Genomic DNA, 17,914 nt, shown 5'->3' on the forward strand with positions numbered 1-17,914 from the left:
ATTCTAAAACACCCTCTTAGCTCTACTAGAGCATGCCTGGCCATAAAAACCACTACCAAGTGCTTACATTGTTCTTCCACTTTTATATAGGTTTGAGAAAGGGGAGCTCCCATTTCTACCATAACAGGAACAAATGTATTTCAAGCACACTAAGTTGGATTACAGAATTCATTGTCCCATAAAGTATTTTTACAGCACTGTAACTGCTCGTGGCTTTTTGAGCTGGCCTAAAGATCTAGCCACTTGTAATCGTAACATTTTTTAATGAGGAAATGTTGCTAAGTTCAAAAAAAGCAACTTGCTGCAAACAAAAATGTTATAATTCAATAGTTGGTTGGAACCAGCATATACATTTAAAAAATTATTTCTCTTGCATTTTGAAAATATTTTTAAGAGACATAGATATGCTGGTGTAAAAAAAAAAGAAGGGAAACATCTATACAAGAATGTATCAAACAATGTAACTTAATTATCAAAAACTTAAATCAAAAACTAATACTGCTATTTATCAAAATACTACTAATTATCAAAAACTAATACTACTATTCTCTAAATGATGGCAATAACTAAACTTAAAACCACAGAAGACCTCAATCATTTAAAAACCCACATTCTCTATACTATATCCCCCTATCTTTTGCATATTCCTACCAGCTAGCAAGATTTTATTTTACTTTCAGTAGATTAAATTATAAAAACAAGTCATTATTGAGTATGCTTTTTCAACTGAACTGACCAAATTCCCCTGAGACACTGATAATGCCTCCCATCCACCATTCCCAGAGGACTGATCTTCCCTTCTCCAGCCTTTGAGAATCACTGCTTTACTCTGACTGAAAGAGAAGAGGACATTAAAAGGTTTAAAATGGTATGTACTAACTCTATAATCAATCCCACAATTCTTAATGCCATTATTCCTTATTCTTACTAAATATCTCCCTCATAGGGATACATAAAATAAATCAACTTACATGGTCTTGTAATCATTTAATGCCTCCAGAACATGCTCATATCTTTCAGATTTTGGTGTGTCTGCCAGCTGTGAAGTATCAAGAAACAATTTAATGCACTATAATTTCATCAATTAGTATTACACAGGTGCCAGATAGAGGCAATGTGATACAGAAGAAAAGTGTACTGACCAGTAGTCAGATCTAAATTCTAATTCCAGGTCCTCACTGACAAGCTATGTGACCTAAGGCCATTTAACCTTTCAAAGCTTGTTTTCTCACCTATAAAAAAGGGAGTATAAATCCTTCACTAGTTTCTTTACTAATACTTGTATAGCTCAAATGATATGCCTGCAAGAACTATAAACTGTAAAATACAATAAAAATGGGATTTTATTATTAGTTATCATTAAATTTATTTTAATTCTATAACCTGGGAAAGTAATAATACATTAGAATTACTTTAATATCAACCATAAAAGCTTCTAATAAATATTAACAGGAAAGAATATAAAAAGTAAGGAGAAATATGCCATTTTATTTCCCAATACTTCTAATATTAACGCAAACCAATAATTTCTATAATTTAAAAAAATAATGTAAATTTGGGGATTTTATTTTCATAACAATTATAGACTTTGGTTAGCCCTAAACCCCAAAATGGCTCAGTAATTTTTTTATCATCACATACCACTTTAAAATCTAAACATTCAATTCTAGAAAATATTCTATTTTGTTCCAGAAAGTTTCTTTCAGAGTCATTTCTGCCTTTTCTTCAAAGTTTAAAGACTAGGGCCCAACAGAAAAACAATTAAGTTATAAAAGACCATCCTCAAAGCTACAAAAACTAAAACAAAAAAAAACTTCCAAAATATCACCACTGACTTTCAAAATTACTAGTAATTTTCTTTACCAGTTGAAACTCCCGAAGCTCAGAACTTCTTCAAGTAAAAAGAACAAACAAATCTGTCAAATAGAATATTAGAAATAGAAGAGACTCATAAAATCATCTACTTTTATTTTACAGATTAGTCAACAGATGTAAAGGTTAAATTGCTTAAATTCACACTGCTGGTTAGCTAGAGAGCTAGAACATGAACCTAAGTGACAATTAAGTACCTTCATTGAACATTCACTGAGAGCCCATTCTCAGTGTATTGGGTACTTAAAAAAAAAAAAGAGGAAAAGGCAAAGGCAAAGGAAAGGAAAGGAAGGAAGGAAGCTGGTTTGGTGGTCATTCCTCTTAACCCTACCACACCTTCCTATTGTAATTTCTGAAGTGTCCAGTGATAGAAAATTTCTATTAAAGGAGAAATAATGGACTCAGGTTTTACAGTTGGAAAGAGACCCAAGATGTCCATCTAATTCAAGTTTTCATTAATACTTCAATCCCTTTTATAGTACTGAGTCATGCAACCTTGGTTTAAATAGTACCACTAATGAAACCTAATGAAGGAGCTCATTCCATGGGTGAACAAAACCTTCCTTCCTGGATTCCCTTTTTTATAAGACAGTTCTTCAAATATTTGACAATAGCTATCATGGCTAAGTATAAGATTAGATTAAAAATTTTAAGCAGCCCCATCACATGATTATTTCATATTAAGCTTGGCTAAATCCATCCTCTTCCTGGTCCCCCACTGCCACCTCAACTCTAAAATCTTATTAGATGAACTGCTATCAAGCCAAGTATCCCCCATCATACGCTGCTTCTTCCATACTGTTGTTTGCATATTTAAGCCTAAAAGCAAAATTTAACAACTGTTGTTAATTTGATTTTGTTTTCAGCTCAGTGTTTGAGATGGTCTTTTCTCTTGATCCTGTCATCCTTCTTGAATTGAAGATAGAGAAAAAAACAGAACCCTGTGGCTCTCCGTTAGAATCTCCCTCAAGAATATTTCCAAGCCATTGACTGCTTTTGTTACTATTACTCAATTAGTTACAAATCCTTTTAATTTTTATTTTAACCAGTTCACATTTCGATACCTTATGTGAAACTGAGTTATACTATGTCTACACCATGCGCATTAGCATTTGACGTAACAGTGTTGCTAATCATATCAAAAAAGAAACCAGGGTATTTAACGTGGTTTATTCTAATAAATTAATGGCATTTTTTTCTTATTGCCTGTTTTTTTTTTTTTTTTTTTTTTTTTTGCGGTACGCGGGCCTCTCACTGTTGTGGCCTCTCCCGTTGCGGAGCACAGGCTCCGGACGCGCAGGCCCAGCGGCCATGGCTCACAGGCCTGGCTGCTCCGCAGCATGTGGGATCTTCCCGGACCAGGGCACGAACCCGTGTCCCATGCATCTGCAGGCGGACTCTCAACCACTGTGCCACCAGGGAAGCCCCCTTATTGCTTTTTAAATCTTCACAAGCCATATGTATGAAAAATCTGCTCTACAATTTTGCTGACATTCAACAACAGTTTCTAATTTCTCAAATCCACTCCTTTTTACTTTTTGAAAATCACAATGAACTCTCTTTTTTCTTTTGGTACTTATTCTCTGTGGGTTCCCAGAAATTTTAACTGTAAGTTGCTTCCGCACTCCAGGACTGTTCTGCATAGGACTGTTTATTTCAACTCGCATAATGCAGTCAAGGGTTCCCTTTCTGTATTTTGAAAACGAAGAGTGCAAATATTATAATGTAAATCAAATAAGCTGTATTAGAAGAGCATCATCAGGCTTCCCTGGTGGCGCAGTGGTTGAGAGTCCGCCTGCCAATGCAGGGGACACGGGTTCGTGCCCCGATGCGGGAAGATCCCACATGCTGCCGAGCGGCTTGGCCCGTGAGCCATGGCTGCTGAGCCTGTGCGTCCAGAGCCTGTGCTCCGCAGCGAGAGAAGCCACAACAGTGAGAGGCCCGCGTACCGCAAAAAAAAAAAAAAAAAAAAAAAAAAAAAGAAGAGCATCATGTTCTAGATCTTCCATCTGACCATGAGGTTTATAATATATATCTTCAACAGAATAATCATTTTTGTTCCTCCCTCTACAGACACTAATCTCACACTATGTTTTCACTTTCAGGGTTGTATATTTCTGTACAGATATACATGCTATTATGTATAGTTAAAATTCTTCCCTTCAGTAAAATACATGCCTCAATTACCAATATTTAATTCCACACCACCGAGGCTTAAGTATGCCAAAAGCTTCGGTAATTTGTTTACCAACGTATACACTGCATGCTAATATACAACGCAAGGCCCCAAGTACTGCTTTTAACTAGATTTCTTATAATTTTCACTTAAAAGTATTACACCACCTCTACTATACTACATTTTCTCTAGCCAAAACATTGTTTCTGCCATAGTATTTCACTTGAATTTTACCTATGCTTTTCTCCCTACATCCTTCAAGTGAGGCAGCACTCAACACACTGCTCTCCTATCAACCTTTACATGTTTAAAATTTAAGACCACAGTTAACAGAAAAGTGGGTTATCCTTACAGAACTGAAATTTCAAATCACATTAGGAAGCAAAGACAAACGATAATAGGCAGATTCTAAAAAGTATTAATATCTCATTGTAACTCCCAAAAGCAATCTGATACAACCTCATTCTAAACATCTTATTGTATATAAAAACCTTAAGCAAATTTTATTTGGGATGTCAAATGTTATATTACATAGTTTTACTATCTCAAAGAAAATAATTCAAAACAGCAGTTTCTCAAATAGCTATACTCGGTCTGTGTGATAATCATTAAGGCACCAAGTCTCAAAGATGTTTAACAAGATCACATAAGGAAATGATATAAAATAATCATTGTGTTCTAATATGTTCTAACAATCCTAATAATAATCAAGAAAGAACAAAATATATGATACATAAATGTTATATTTGCCTTTCAGTAGGTAAGGATATAAAGTTGACCCCTGAACAACTGGGGTTTGAACTGCATTGTCCACTTACGTACGGATTTTTTTTCACTAAATACATACTATAGTACCATACTGCGGTTGGTCGGATCTGCAGGTGCAGAACTGCAGACAGGGCAGGGTGCAGAGGGTCAGTGCCTCTAACCCCACGTTCTTCAAGAGTCAACTGTACTCTCTAAAATGTACTCTCTAAAATACACTCTCTAAAATTCTAGAGCAAACGTCTTTGTCATATAATCTATAGTATGTATAGTAAGAACTGATGTTCAAAATGACTTGAGTGTTCCAACGTACTCAACTAACCAATACAATCATACATCCTTTCATTTACCTCACTTTACTGTGCATCACAGATACTGTGTCTTTTTACAAATTGAAGGTTTGTGGCAACCCTGCCTCAAGCAAGTCTATCAGCTCCATTTTTGTAACAGTATTATTTTTAAATTAAGGTATGTACATTGCTTTTTAAAGACAAAATGCTATTGTGCACAACAGACTACAATGTAGTGTAAGTATAACTTTTGTATGCACTGGGAAACAAAAAAATTCGTGATTCTCTGTATTGTGATATTCGTTTTATTGCAGCAGCCTGGAACTGAAACTGCAATATCTCTGAGGTATGCCTGTAATATACTTAGCATACAGCAATTCTCATGTTTTGAGAGTACAGTTGGCCCTCAGTATCCCTGGGTTCCAACTGCAGAAAATCAATCAGATACTAAGGGCCAACTGTACTACAACATTTTATATAAGGGACTTGAGCATCCTCAGATTTTGGTATCTGAAGGGGGTCCTGGAACCAATTCCCTATGGATATCAAGGGATAACTGTAATTAATGTTATTTTATAAAAAGATTTTGAATATAAATATAAACAAAAAGAAAATTTTATTAACCTAATTTTGAATTTGTGACAAAATTCAATTTGCAATTCAATTTCAGGTAACCAAAGATTTACTACTTTAATAATTTGGAATAATACATTATTTGTATTATCTTTGTTTCTATTACCACAAACATTTAGAAGTAAACTAAATGAAAACACTGAAAAAATATTACTGACAAATTTTATGGTCTCTTTATCATTAAAATCTCACTCTAAAAACCATTTACAATATTAAGATGAAAATATTAATACAGAGGATTAAAACCTCAACTTCCATCTGTAAATAACTAGTCTGAGGATGAGATGACTAACCTAAGACGTCTGAAATATTTTCTTTTTTTTTAAATGCAGAGAAAGAGCAATGAGAAGTGACTAGAAAGTCACTTGTTCTGATAATAAATTTTATGGCTCCCAAAAATGAAACATTCCTCAGAAAAGTAAAACTTTTCTGTTGTAAAGTTATATTAGATTGTAATCATGTTTTTACTTTTTAAATAAAAGAGATATATTTTTCCATTTTGGCAAAGAATAAGAAATTGAAATTTCTTATGTGTTAAGACATTATCTCATAGGTTACAAAAAATAAAACATGTACCTATTGCTGAAATAAACTTTTTCTGACATGTGTCAGAAGTTTAGTTGGAACTGAGATACCTGAAATTCATAAACTGAACTTATTTCTTTAAAAACATCTAATTATGGTTTTTATTATTTTCAGCCTCTTCAATAGAATCTAAATTACATTTTTATTTTAATAAAAAATGATAGCATTTGAAATAAATAAAACAACTTGAGTTTGTTTGTTTGGGGTTTTTTTTGATGTGGACCACTTTTTTAAAGTCTTTATTAAATTTGTTAGAATATTGCTTCTGTTTTTTATGTTTTGGTTTTTTGGCCACAAGGCATGTGGGATCTTAGCTCCCCCACCAGGGATCGAACGCACACTCCCTGCATTGGAAGGCAAAGTCTTAACCACTGGACCACCAGGAAAGTCCCAAAAGTTGAGTTTTTATATGCATGCCCGCTATCTATGTGAGGTAACCAATGCAGAATTTAATCATGTAAAACATAAAGTGTACTAAAAGGAATATAGATGTATCTGCATATGAAGTGCTGAAAGAACCATAGCTAGAAAGAAAGCATTTCAAATTAATGTATTAGAACATTAAATATTAAGATGACTATAAAAAACACTATACTTAACAATGCCTTTCACTTTTTTCTCCCATTACTAATCAGTTTATTAAAATTTATCAAATTTACAAGTCACTCACTTTCTCTCAAAAGTCATCTGAAAAAAGCTTTTAACAGAAAACTTAATGAGTATTATATTCCAATTTCTAACACTCAAAACACCTTAGCTCAATTGATTTTAATATCTTTGATTTTAAAATCTAAGTATTCCACAGGTATTTATTTTATGCAACTGATCTACCACTAACTTTTAAATAAATGTGTATTATGCAGTCTTTGATGCCCCATAAAACCCCCAGAACAACAACAAAAAAAACTTGATATCTTACTTGATGTGAACCTTATAAACTGCCTCACGTCTAAAAGCTACAGATGCAGAAACTCTTCCTAAATTTCAAATCAGTTTAGTTTTTACCTCAAAAAGTAATGCATGACTAATTCCACATATTATAAAACAAAAAATTTAATGTCCATATTTTAATATTTAATATCTGTATTTTAATAATTCTAAATAAATGCTAAAAACAAAGTAAATATTAAAGTTACTCTAGTTATTTTCTTCTTTGTGCTATTCTGTAGTTTCAAAATCTTCAATGAATATGCATTTATTTTTACATTGCTTTTTCAAAAAAAGACTCTTTGTAAACCAGCATGAGTGGTTACACTTTGCAAACAAAAAGCAAATGAGATGTCAGAATGAGGGGGATAATCTCTAACTCAGGTAGCTTCACTCTCTAACTTAGCTAACACTACTATCGGGTCTCACTATTCCTGGAAGTTAAATATATATAAGGGAGTACCAACAAGAGAGGAAAGAAGAGTGTTGGTTATATCCCTAAGTTTTATTTATTTATTTATTTTTTGGCTGCATTGGGTCTTGGTTGCTGTGCATGAGCTTTTCTCTAGTTGTGGCTAGCTGGGGCTACTCTTCGTTGCAGTGCGTGGGATTCTCATTGTGGTGGCTTCTCTTGTTGCAGAGCACGAGCTCTAGGTGCATGGGCTTCAGCAGTCACGGCACGCGGGCTCAGTAGTTGTGGCTCATGGGCTCTAGAGCACAGGCTCACTAGTTGCTCCATGTGGGATCTTCCCAGACCAGGGATTGAACCCATGTCCCCTGCATTGGTAGGTGGATTCTTAACCACTGCGCCACCAGGGAAGTCCCCATCTCTAAGTTTAGAGTAAACTTAGAAGAAAAGGAGGAGGAATCATAAGTAAGATACCCAATAATAAGGATTTCTCCCTCCCCTCTATCTTTATCTACAGTGATTTTCACTTCAGAAAATGGAAGAATCAAGTAATTTACTTCCTCCTACATTTTTCCTCAAGTCAAGAGGCAACAAACAGGAGAATGAGGGCTATAGCCTCACCAAAGATTATTTCTCCCTAACTAAACATAAAATGCTACTTTAGACATATGGCTTATACATGTGCGATAGTTGCTTTTAACAAAACAAAAAAGACATTAAGTAGCTAATGAAGTTAGCTCTAAGACCACCTACCTCTCCAGGGTGCAATCTATCCCAGTTTTCATTAATGTATGTCATAAGCTCAAGTTCAGAATCAAAGTATTTCTTCTTGTGAATAACACTTAGGTTGTAAAGGCATAGGTGTGCTATATCTACCCTGGAATCCAAAAATAATCAAACTTTATGAAAACAATGTTTTTGGTTATTGTTTAAAAATCACACAATATTTTTATAAAACCAGCAATTAAAAAATCCAAAGTATTTAGGTGAACAGAGGGTTAATATCACAAGTCATATTCACAATAAGTCATTACATATGAAAATAAATGAAAAACATTAACTAAACATTTAATTTATCCTGAATAGTAAAAATTAAAAGATATTTGATTTCTTGAAATATATTCAAAGAGGACCTGACTCTAAGAAAAAATAACTTATGATCTAAAATTTCATGTTTTCACTACTACATAAGCTACAAAATGGATCACACTTTAACAGACTTTTATCTGATTCATGAATTAAATCTTATCTTTTCCTAAAATATGTAAAATATTTGACAAAAATTTCTAAGCACTTACTATATAAACATTTTCAGTAAATCTCCAAAATTCATCGTACTTCCCATGCCCAAGGATTACTTAACTGAGGCAGAAATTGGTATATTTGTTATAAGACGTTTCTCTGTTCTACTGATGCTATTCTGAAGGCCCAAAAGAACTAGAAACATGAATAAGAATTTTGAAGATCTAAAAGATATTTGAAAGTTACTTTTTATGCCATTAGAAACTGAATGGGCTTACTACTTCAGCAATAAAACTAGATAATCTTTGGGGAAGATGACATCAGGCTTGAGGATAAATACAGGAAAAGAAATAAAGCCAGGCATAAAGAAGAACAAATTTTTATTTAAGGTAAGTAAATGTATATAGAAAGTTTCATCCTGTAGATTTAAAAATATGGCTCTTTTTTCTTCCTTAACAGAAATGTCCATACTTACCATTGTAATGGTAGACGTTTGAGGTATTCTGGTCCAGAACTGCAGACAGAGCAAATAAATGTATAAAACCTAAGGAAAAAAGAAAAGTTATATACTGAGTAATCAAGAATACATATAAATTATTTAACAATTAAAATTAATATTCAGCAAGTGCAAATCCTACGATTGACATAAGGACTGATACACAAAGCAAAATATAATTTGAATCATGACACTGTGCTTTAAAGAGTTTCTTTTCCAGTAATGACAAATAATAAAATAGTTTGTATATGGGGGAAAGGGGCAATTTTTTTTTAACCATTAGAGACCTTCAGAGTTCACATACAGATTGATATACAGGCATAGTTTACTAATGGCTTGTGTGTAACAGGAATTGTGATGGCTACTCCTATACACATTGTCACTTTTCAATGCTCAAAACAACATGGTAGAAAAAGCCCAGGAGACAAGCTGACCTTCCTAAGGTCAGAAAGACAATAAATCACATAAGCTAAAATCTAAACCCAGAGTTTTTGATGTTACATTTAGTGATCTAATTTTTCTTCTAGAGCTCTCTCTGCTATTTCATGCTCTCTTAATCCAAAAAGACATTAGGTCTATCTTTGAGGTTCTTTGGATCCCCTTGAGGTTCTTTAAAAGAAGGTACCAATGAGAATAGTTTAGAGTACTGTGGGGCAATAGGTGCAAATATGTTCACTGGTCAAATACTTAAAAGCTTTCTGCAATATCCAAAAGTACAAAAATTATGTGCTTTTTTAAATTATATATAATTTAAGTATATTAAACAATATATTCCCAAGGTGAACCTTTTACAAATCATTATTAAAACTACTTTTAGAAATGTGAAAATGAAAAAACATAAATACAATTTTAAAAAGCTAAAAAAAAAAATCAGTCAAATGCCCTTCTCTCACCTGTCTCCAAATAGCATTGGCTTTTGAAGGCATTGCACACAAGCTTCATGAAACCACTGTTTACATTTGCAGCACTGTAGCATCTTTAAATACCAGCTATAAGAAAAAATTTAAAATTACTACCTTTCATGAGGTAAAGTTTAAAAAAAAAAAAAAACAACGACAAAAGTGACATACAGAATATAGTTCTGATTACAGTATCACATTTCTGGTATATTTAGTGCTAAACTTTTTCTTCCCAAAAAGGTTATTAATACTGACCATTTCATTCCTCTTCTCTTTTATCCGTGAGAATTTATAAGCTCTTGAAAGCTACATCTACTATTTCTAATCAGTAAGTGCCTGGGTCCTAATTAGTAAAGGATCTTTGTGAAGCCTGGGATTTTTTCACATCAACAGTCTCAGAGGTCACTGATATGTAGAGCTATTTGTCTCATATACCAAATAGCCATAGGCAACTTTATGCCTTCACTGTGTTTCTATTATTCTTGTTCCTTATAATGAAAAGAAAAGGAGTACAGCAATTTAATAAATTTGGTTAACATAACCACAAATCTAATCTAAGACTCCACCAGGTATGAAGGCTTTGTGACAGATTTTGTTCTCTTTCAGATGGCTGAAGATGCTAAAACTGAATCTTCAGCTAAAGATATCCTCTCTTTTTAGTTAGTACATGGTTTTAATATCCTTACTTGCCACCCAAATAACGCCTTTTCTTCAAATAATTCTTTTGCTCAGTAAGTTAGCCCCACGTTAATTTTAAGCCATACACAGGCAAAGGCAAGATGCTACTAGTAAGGTCATTCATTCATCAAAAGACTAATGAATACTATGTACTAAGTACTCTGTTAGGTGTTAAAGTGTTAGCAATATCAAACATAGTTCATAAAGTCATAGTACTTAAAGAACAATGAACAATCTGCTTCATAAAACTTAAAGAACAATGAACAATCTGCTTCATAAAATAATGTTTATAAACTAAGATGCTAGGTATAAATGAGTAAAGGAGAAAGATCAATCTCTAGGTTCATTTTAGCTCTTATAAATGATTTAAAGAAACCAGAGAGAATGCTTCTTAAACCTGCAGGCAACCAAAAACTGAGAAATGTTATAAAAATGTTAAACCACAAATAAAAATTCCGTAAGACTAGAGACAAGGTAGAATGAAGAACTAAAATTTCATTCATTTACATATTCATTTATTCATGTTTTCATCACTGAACATCTTATATGTCCCAGCATTCTTCTAGAGAGCAGCCCTGTCTTAAGAGAAACATGGAGTCTGATAAGATTTAAGAAACCAATAATTATAATTTAATAGAGTTAAATGTAAAGTTATCCACTAACATTTTTTAAAATGTAGTACAAATACATGATGCACAATTTGGTTTAATATCAGCTTGTATGAAAAAAAGAACTAAAAGCTTTAGTTTTAGTTGACCATCTACAAACCCATAATGAGCCAAAAGAATATGATGGGACGACCAAAGAGGGGTAATACAATCTTTCCTTGCAACAACAGAAGCATAATACCTAGAACTCTAATAGCTTCGTTATATTCTGTCAGACTATTCCTGGAAACACTGCATTTTGTAATTATGGCACCATTATTTCAAGAGTAAACTTTCAAAAACTGAAGAGCAACAAAGACAGAGTTTGGAAAACACATCATAAAGAATGTTTGATAGGAATGGAGATTTTAAGCCTAGAAAAGAGAACACTTGGTATGTGAGTCATGGGAGTGGGAAATACGATTACTGGATTTAAGTATTTTAAGAGCTACCTCCTAAGAAAGATAAGATGCATGTGTTTAGTTACAAAGAGCAGAACTAGAACCAGTGATCAGAAGTTAAAGGTAAATTTCTAAACATTCTTAATTAGAACTCTGACTCACTTATTTAGCAAACATTTAATGATAAAGATGAATAAAACTACAGCTTCTAATCCCTCCCAATTTTCTTTATTGATACTTTCATGCATTTACAATTCACTATCACTCCCATACCACAATCAATAACAAATTTAAAGTGGACAATATAAGCAATTAAAAATTAAGGGCATTAAATAACCATATTTACTTACTCTCCAGGGCCTCCACAATAGCAGTAACATTGCTGGACATTGGTTTTATGACCTGCATCCCATTCAAGGTCTGCCACACTATAGGGTAATGTTTGCTTCATGACTTGCAATGCTTTGGCATTTGGTCCTTTCTTAAGCGCACCACCCCTCTATATTAGAGGGAAAAAGTTATTTAAAAGAGTGAAGGATAAAATTTTAAATACAATTCTATAATTTTAAAATGCTTCTGAAACTTATGAAGAAATTTCCATTCTAAATTTCTTACCATATCACAAACTGTTTGACCAATAATAATCTTTATTTATTTTGTTGTCTTTTCTTTCAAATTATTGCCCCAATTCCAAGACCACTATCAGAAAATAAGTGCAAGAATAGTTGCAAGTCACTTAAGCATCATTAGTCAAACAATAAGCAGTACCTCTTTCTACCCAAGACTGATTGCTCATTTCATTCAAATAAACTTTCAACGTACACAATCATTACGTTGATAGTGTCTTACAAATTCCATTTAGGGCGTTAGCCCAAAACACTTAAAAGATACCTTTGTTGTTGTTGCAAAAACACACTGTCGACAGAGCCATTTTTCATCTGAATCAATCACACTGGAATCAATATGAGGTGTGTGACACAACTGATGATATCCTTAATATCAAAAAAAGCATAAAGCAAATTCTCTTTTATTAATAAATACTGCAACACAATTTAAAGAAGGCATTTTAGTATTCTCTTTTCCTACGTTAATATATTTACAACTGATGACTAAACTTATGGTAACAGCTTCAAATTACCAATGTAAAGAATTTTTAATCATTAATCTTCAACAGGGGCATTAAGTATGTAATAAAACTTTTTCACAAGATTAAAAAAAAAATCAATGTTTACCTTGGCCACACTTATCACATATAACCATTTCATTGGGAGCTTCTGAATACTCTTCTTGACATATTGTACAGACCATTTCCCCACTTCCAGTGGCTCCTGAAATATTTAAAATATACATAAAGAATTGTTCCATATAACAAAACCACTTTTTTTACTCAGTGAGTAGCCCATATTGGCAATGTCTGTTTCCTAGATCATAATGGTATTTTCTCAAGGCAAAGTACTATACACAAAATGCTCTCTCTCTGCTCCTTATCTGTGTTCTTCCTACCTTTAACTTAAGATGCCTCACTGTCTACATTCATAATTTAATCTGCTTTTTGGCAGAGGGCATAATTTAAACTGCTCTCAGGCAGGATCCCTTACCATTTACTTCCAATATTCCCACCCTCTTGGGAGGCGAGAGAAGGGGATGTTTTGTGAACACTAGAACTACTCTCCAGAACACACACCTACCCATGAACATTACTCACTCACCCTACACTGCGTAACATCATGAGACTAAAGAAAAGGGGCAAGGAAGATCCGCCAATGACTCCCTACTCTCAAGATTCAGAACACTTCTTTTTACTTACTAATTTATAAAAAAGGCTGAACACTAATTATTTGATCTCCAGCTTCTGAAATCTGGAACTATGGTGTCAAACAACATACCTAAACAATATCCCACTGAAACAAAAATGAGGGGTTCCAGTTATTAATTACATTTTACCTGAATAGGTAAGTTATTTCTTCCTTAAACATTTTTATTCTAAAAACAATTTTATTCTGCAAAATTTAGAATATAATTTTATCACTTTAGCACAATTATTTCCAATAATCTCTTCTCATGAATTTCAATATACATAGTTAAAATACTAATACATACACTTTATTCACATACCAACAATAATAAAAAGGTACAATTTTGTGCTATGAGCCAGCATTGTGTTAGGCTCTTGATACATATTATTTTAATTCCACAATTTATTAGATACATATCCTATTTATAGAGAAGAATTGAAGCTCAGAAAGATAAAGTATATAATCCAAGTACCCTCAGTCACGGAGTATCAAGGCTAGGATTCAAACCCAGATACACCAGAGTCCATATTCTCTCCACTGTGAGATGCTTCTTTTCATTAATACTATGTAATGTTTTTTCCATCAAAAGCATTTCTCACACTGTAGTTTTCAAATGTATAACTTCTAAAAGCTGTATAATATTCTGTCCAGTGGAAAGAACCAAGTTTACTTTATTATGACTCTATTCTTAGATATGCAGGTTACCAAATTTTTTGCTTGTTCGTTTTTTGCATTTTTCCTTTTTTGTTTTGGCTCTTGTCCTCTCTCCTCTCGTCTCCCAGGCTTTGTTTGCTTGGCTGGATGTGGCTTCCCATAGTTTCTCAGTTTATGGCTCCAGTCACGAGAGCGACCAGACTGAGCCTAGAACCTCTCAGTCCAAATCTGCAACTTCCTGGAAAAGGACCAATAGCCCAGATTGTGGTAGGTGCCTGATCTGACTCCCACTATAACCATGTGGACTGGTGTAGGAGAAGGCAGTTCCTCGTAAAAGAGGATGCTGATCCGTCAAACAATATGTGTTCACCCTCAGGAAACAATCCTGAGGAAGCAGAGAATTGCCTTTACTTGTGAAATCCAACATGTCTTTTTTATCATCAAGTTTACAAAAACTTTCTGTGTAGCTTAGTGGCCTTCTATAGTCTCCCTCACTCTAAACCCAAATGACTATAAAGCCATTTCTTCTTAGATATGCCAAATTTTTTGTTGTTGTTAAAAGAAAGCTGCAGCAAATATTTTTCATCTAGATTTTTTACTTATGAATTATTTCTTTTGAATAAACTGCTACAAATGAGTCTGCTGTATAGATGAAAGCATATAAAACATCTTTATGTATTTACTGCAACTATTAAATATCCAAAATAGAAATTTACATTGCCACCAGCAGTGTATCATTTTCACAGAAACCATAACAGTATTAGGTATTAAGATTAAAAATCCTTTTAAAATTATTTAATGGTTTTAATATACTATCTCCCTGTTGTAACGTACATTTCTTTGACTACTAATATGACTATACATTGTTCCTACTTATGAAAAAATTTTAAAAGAATCTTATGAGTGAAATTACTATAATTTTTAAGTTATTTTGATATATAACTACTATAAGCAGGATCCTTACAGGAAGAAAACTACTAAAGCTACACTCCACACTGACATCTGCCATATTGCAATTTTCAGGTTCACTTACTCATTCTATATCAACTGCAAGTTACATACATGTGTGCTACTTTCTGGGTGTTACAAAGAGTTAAATGGTCAAGTAGCTATCCTATCTCATTATGAGGATAGTAAAAGGAGCCAGCGAGGAAAAAACAACCACAGACCACTGAACTGATATACTGGATATGCCACATGTAGGACAAGACCCCCTCACTTTCACAACAACTTTCTATCTATGTACAACTGGTTTTCTTCTTCCCTTCTGGAAGGGAGGAAGGATGGGAGGGAGGGAAGAAAACACAAAGACAGACCTATATTTAACCCACAGGCACCTCAAAATGGTAGAAAAGTTGAAAGGGACACATAGTTAATACAACGGGAACAGAAGCAGTATAACATGTTTCAGTTCCACCATAGAGAACCATATTTACAAACTAAGCAAAAGGGATAATTCTGTATGCAGGGTAATAAGATCTGTTCAATATTACTACTGCTGGAGACCTCCTATCTGCCTCCTATTCCTTTCCTCACTGACCCCTCAATTTGAGATTCAAAACGTAACTTTAGACCTTTAAACTGATAAGTCCTAAAAACTGTAAAAAGTTTCTTTCACTAGAAAGACATTTTACTAGAGTAACAGCTATTGAGTTCTCCACCTAATCCCTGAGTACCATGTATAAAAATGGCAACTACAACATTCCAATTCCTTTACCAGAACTTTTTTTGTTCTTTAAAAAAAAACTAAGAGTGAAATCAAGAAATTGAACACAGCAGTAACCTACCATAAAGTCGCATTTGGGATTCAAATTAAAAACCCAATTGATAAATACTTTACAGAATGTCTCCTTTCTACAGGGGGAGATATAAAAACACCTTAGTGCAGGCCCATTAACCCATTAAAAGGATACCAAAAGTAGGGCTTTAGTGTGCAGCTGAAGTACTCAGATTTTTACTATTCATAATTTTTTATAAAGCACTTTCCATGAAATAGATACCTGAAAAAAATACCTTTATTCAGCAGATTCAAAAAACATACAGTAATTATAGCTTGCAAAAATAAAAAGCATAACAAGAAACATACCTATAACCAAACCAAAGCATACCTGTATTCATTTTTACTTGTACCCAAATACAGCCTCATTTTCCCATCTAAACATAAAAAACCATAACTAAGCAGTAATTTTAAACTATTCTTATCAATGAATATTTCTAGCATTCTAAAGGTATTTAATAGTCCTAATTCCCCAAAACATCTGGCAAACAGTATGTTCTCAATAAATATTAGCTCTCTATATTACTTTGTACTAATACAGCCAAGTAACAGCAAAGGTGAAGTTGTGTTACTCATATTAGTAACTAAAATTTTTCTTCAAAGTTCTTAGAAGGGTCCTAACAATAATTTATACATGTGCGCATCAGTGATGCATCTGTCGTCTAATCTATCTCTACCTTAACAGAGCAATTCTTGTTCTTCTTATGGTCTATAAAATAGATTATAACTCCTTGAAGACTCTGAAGAATACATGGATTTTTTTAGTTATCTTAATACACTGTACTAAACAGAAAACACTAGAAAATGACAAGCTGAAGAAAATAAAATTTTAGTGTAAATCGTGTCCAAGGGAAATAGTAGCACCTGCCTGTTTGAATGTCCTTCCAGAGAACCCAGGATTTAGAACTGTCTTCAAATATGATGAAGCAGCTCTGTTTCAATATGTTTATCTGAAATACAGAGGAAAACTTATGGTGATTTCTTTTAAAATCAAAACCACGAAGTTAAATTTCAATCCAATATTATTAAAAGTTTACTACAGAAACTGCAAAAGATATTAAGGTAACTTGCCTTTTTGATAGTTCCAAGATAAAACAAGCCATCTGACCATCTAGCTAGGACATCCTGACCCTCTTCAAATTTACATGCTGGCTTTTTGACTTTATGTCCATCCTGTAAAGACAGCTTGGTCAAGGATGTTGGGGTCTTTTGGTTTCGACGTAAAGGAGACCGCTTGTGGACCAGTGAATTACCTGCCCCTGTAGAGTCTCTGTTTAGGAAATAAATAACCATATATAAGACTGACTGAAAGGGAGGGGATATCTGTATGTGTATGGCTGATTCACTCTGTTGTGCTGTGGAGGCTAACACAACATTGTAAAGCAACCATACTCCAATAAAAATTAATAAAACGAAACAGAACAGGACTGATTTACTTATAGAGCTTATTTTATAACAATCATATATTTCATGTATTAATCAAATTTTTTTACTTACTGAAAACCTTACATTTAGGGAAAATATTAACAAGTACCTCAAATCATAAAAACTCCAGAAACAAAGAAGCTTAAAATAAAATGATAGCAGTTGTCAATATTCATTCAATGAGGCCAGGATTCAGCAACCACTCCAAGGTAGCATATTCAGGGCAGCTCTCATCAAAATGA

The 17,914-nt window shown here is 33.4% G+C and overlaps 1 protein-coding gene across 1 annotated transcript in view; it reads right to left on the bottom strand.

The window, feature by feature from the left end:
• Positions 1 to 17,914, bottom strand: part of MTF2 (metal response element binding transcription factor 2) — an 85,843-nt gene that overhangs the window by 9,360 nt on the left and 58,569 nt on the right. Inside the window, exons 2-10 of the mRNA XM_060139566.1 lie at positions 17,319 to 17,517; positions 17,116 to 17,197; positions 13,253 to 13,348; positions 12,912 to 13,012; positions 12,371 to 12,519; positions 10,289 to 10,384; positions 9,375 to 9,443; positions 8,411 to 8,534; positions 972 to 1,039 (exon numbers count right to left, since the gene is read on the bottom strand). Of these exons, the coding sequence (XP_059995549.1) occupies positions 972 to 1,039; positions 8,411 to 8,534; positions 9,375 to 9,443; positions 10,289 to 10,384; positions 12,371 to 12,519; positions 12,912 to 13,012; positions 13,253 to 13,348; positions 17,116 to 17,197; positions 17,319 to 17,517 (984 nt within the window). The remainder of the gene's footprint in view (positions 1 to 971; positions 1,040 to 8,410; positions 8,535 to 9,374; positions 9,444 to 10,288; positions 10,385 to 12,370; positions 12,520 to 12,911; positions 13,013 to 13,252; positions 13,349 to 17,115; positions 17,198 to 17,318; positions 17,518 to 17,914) is intronic.

This window comes from Lagenorhynchus albirostris, chromosome 2 (genome assembly GCF_949774975.1).
Source record: "Lagenorhynchus albirostris chromosome 2, mLagAlb1.1, whole genome shotgun sequence".
NCBI classification, from domain to species: Eukaryota; Metazoa; Chordata; class Mammalia; order Artiodactyla; family Delphinidae; genus Lagenorhynchus; species Lagenorhynchus albirostris.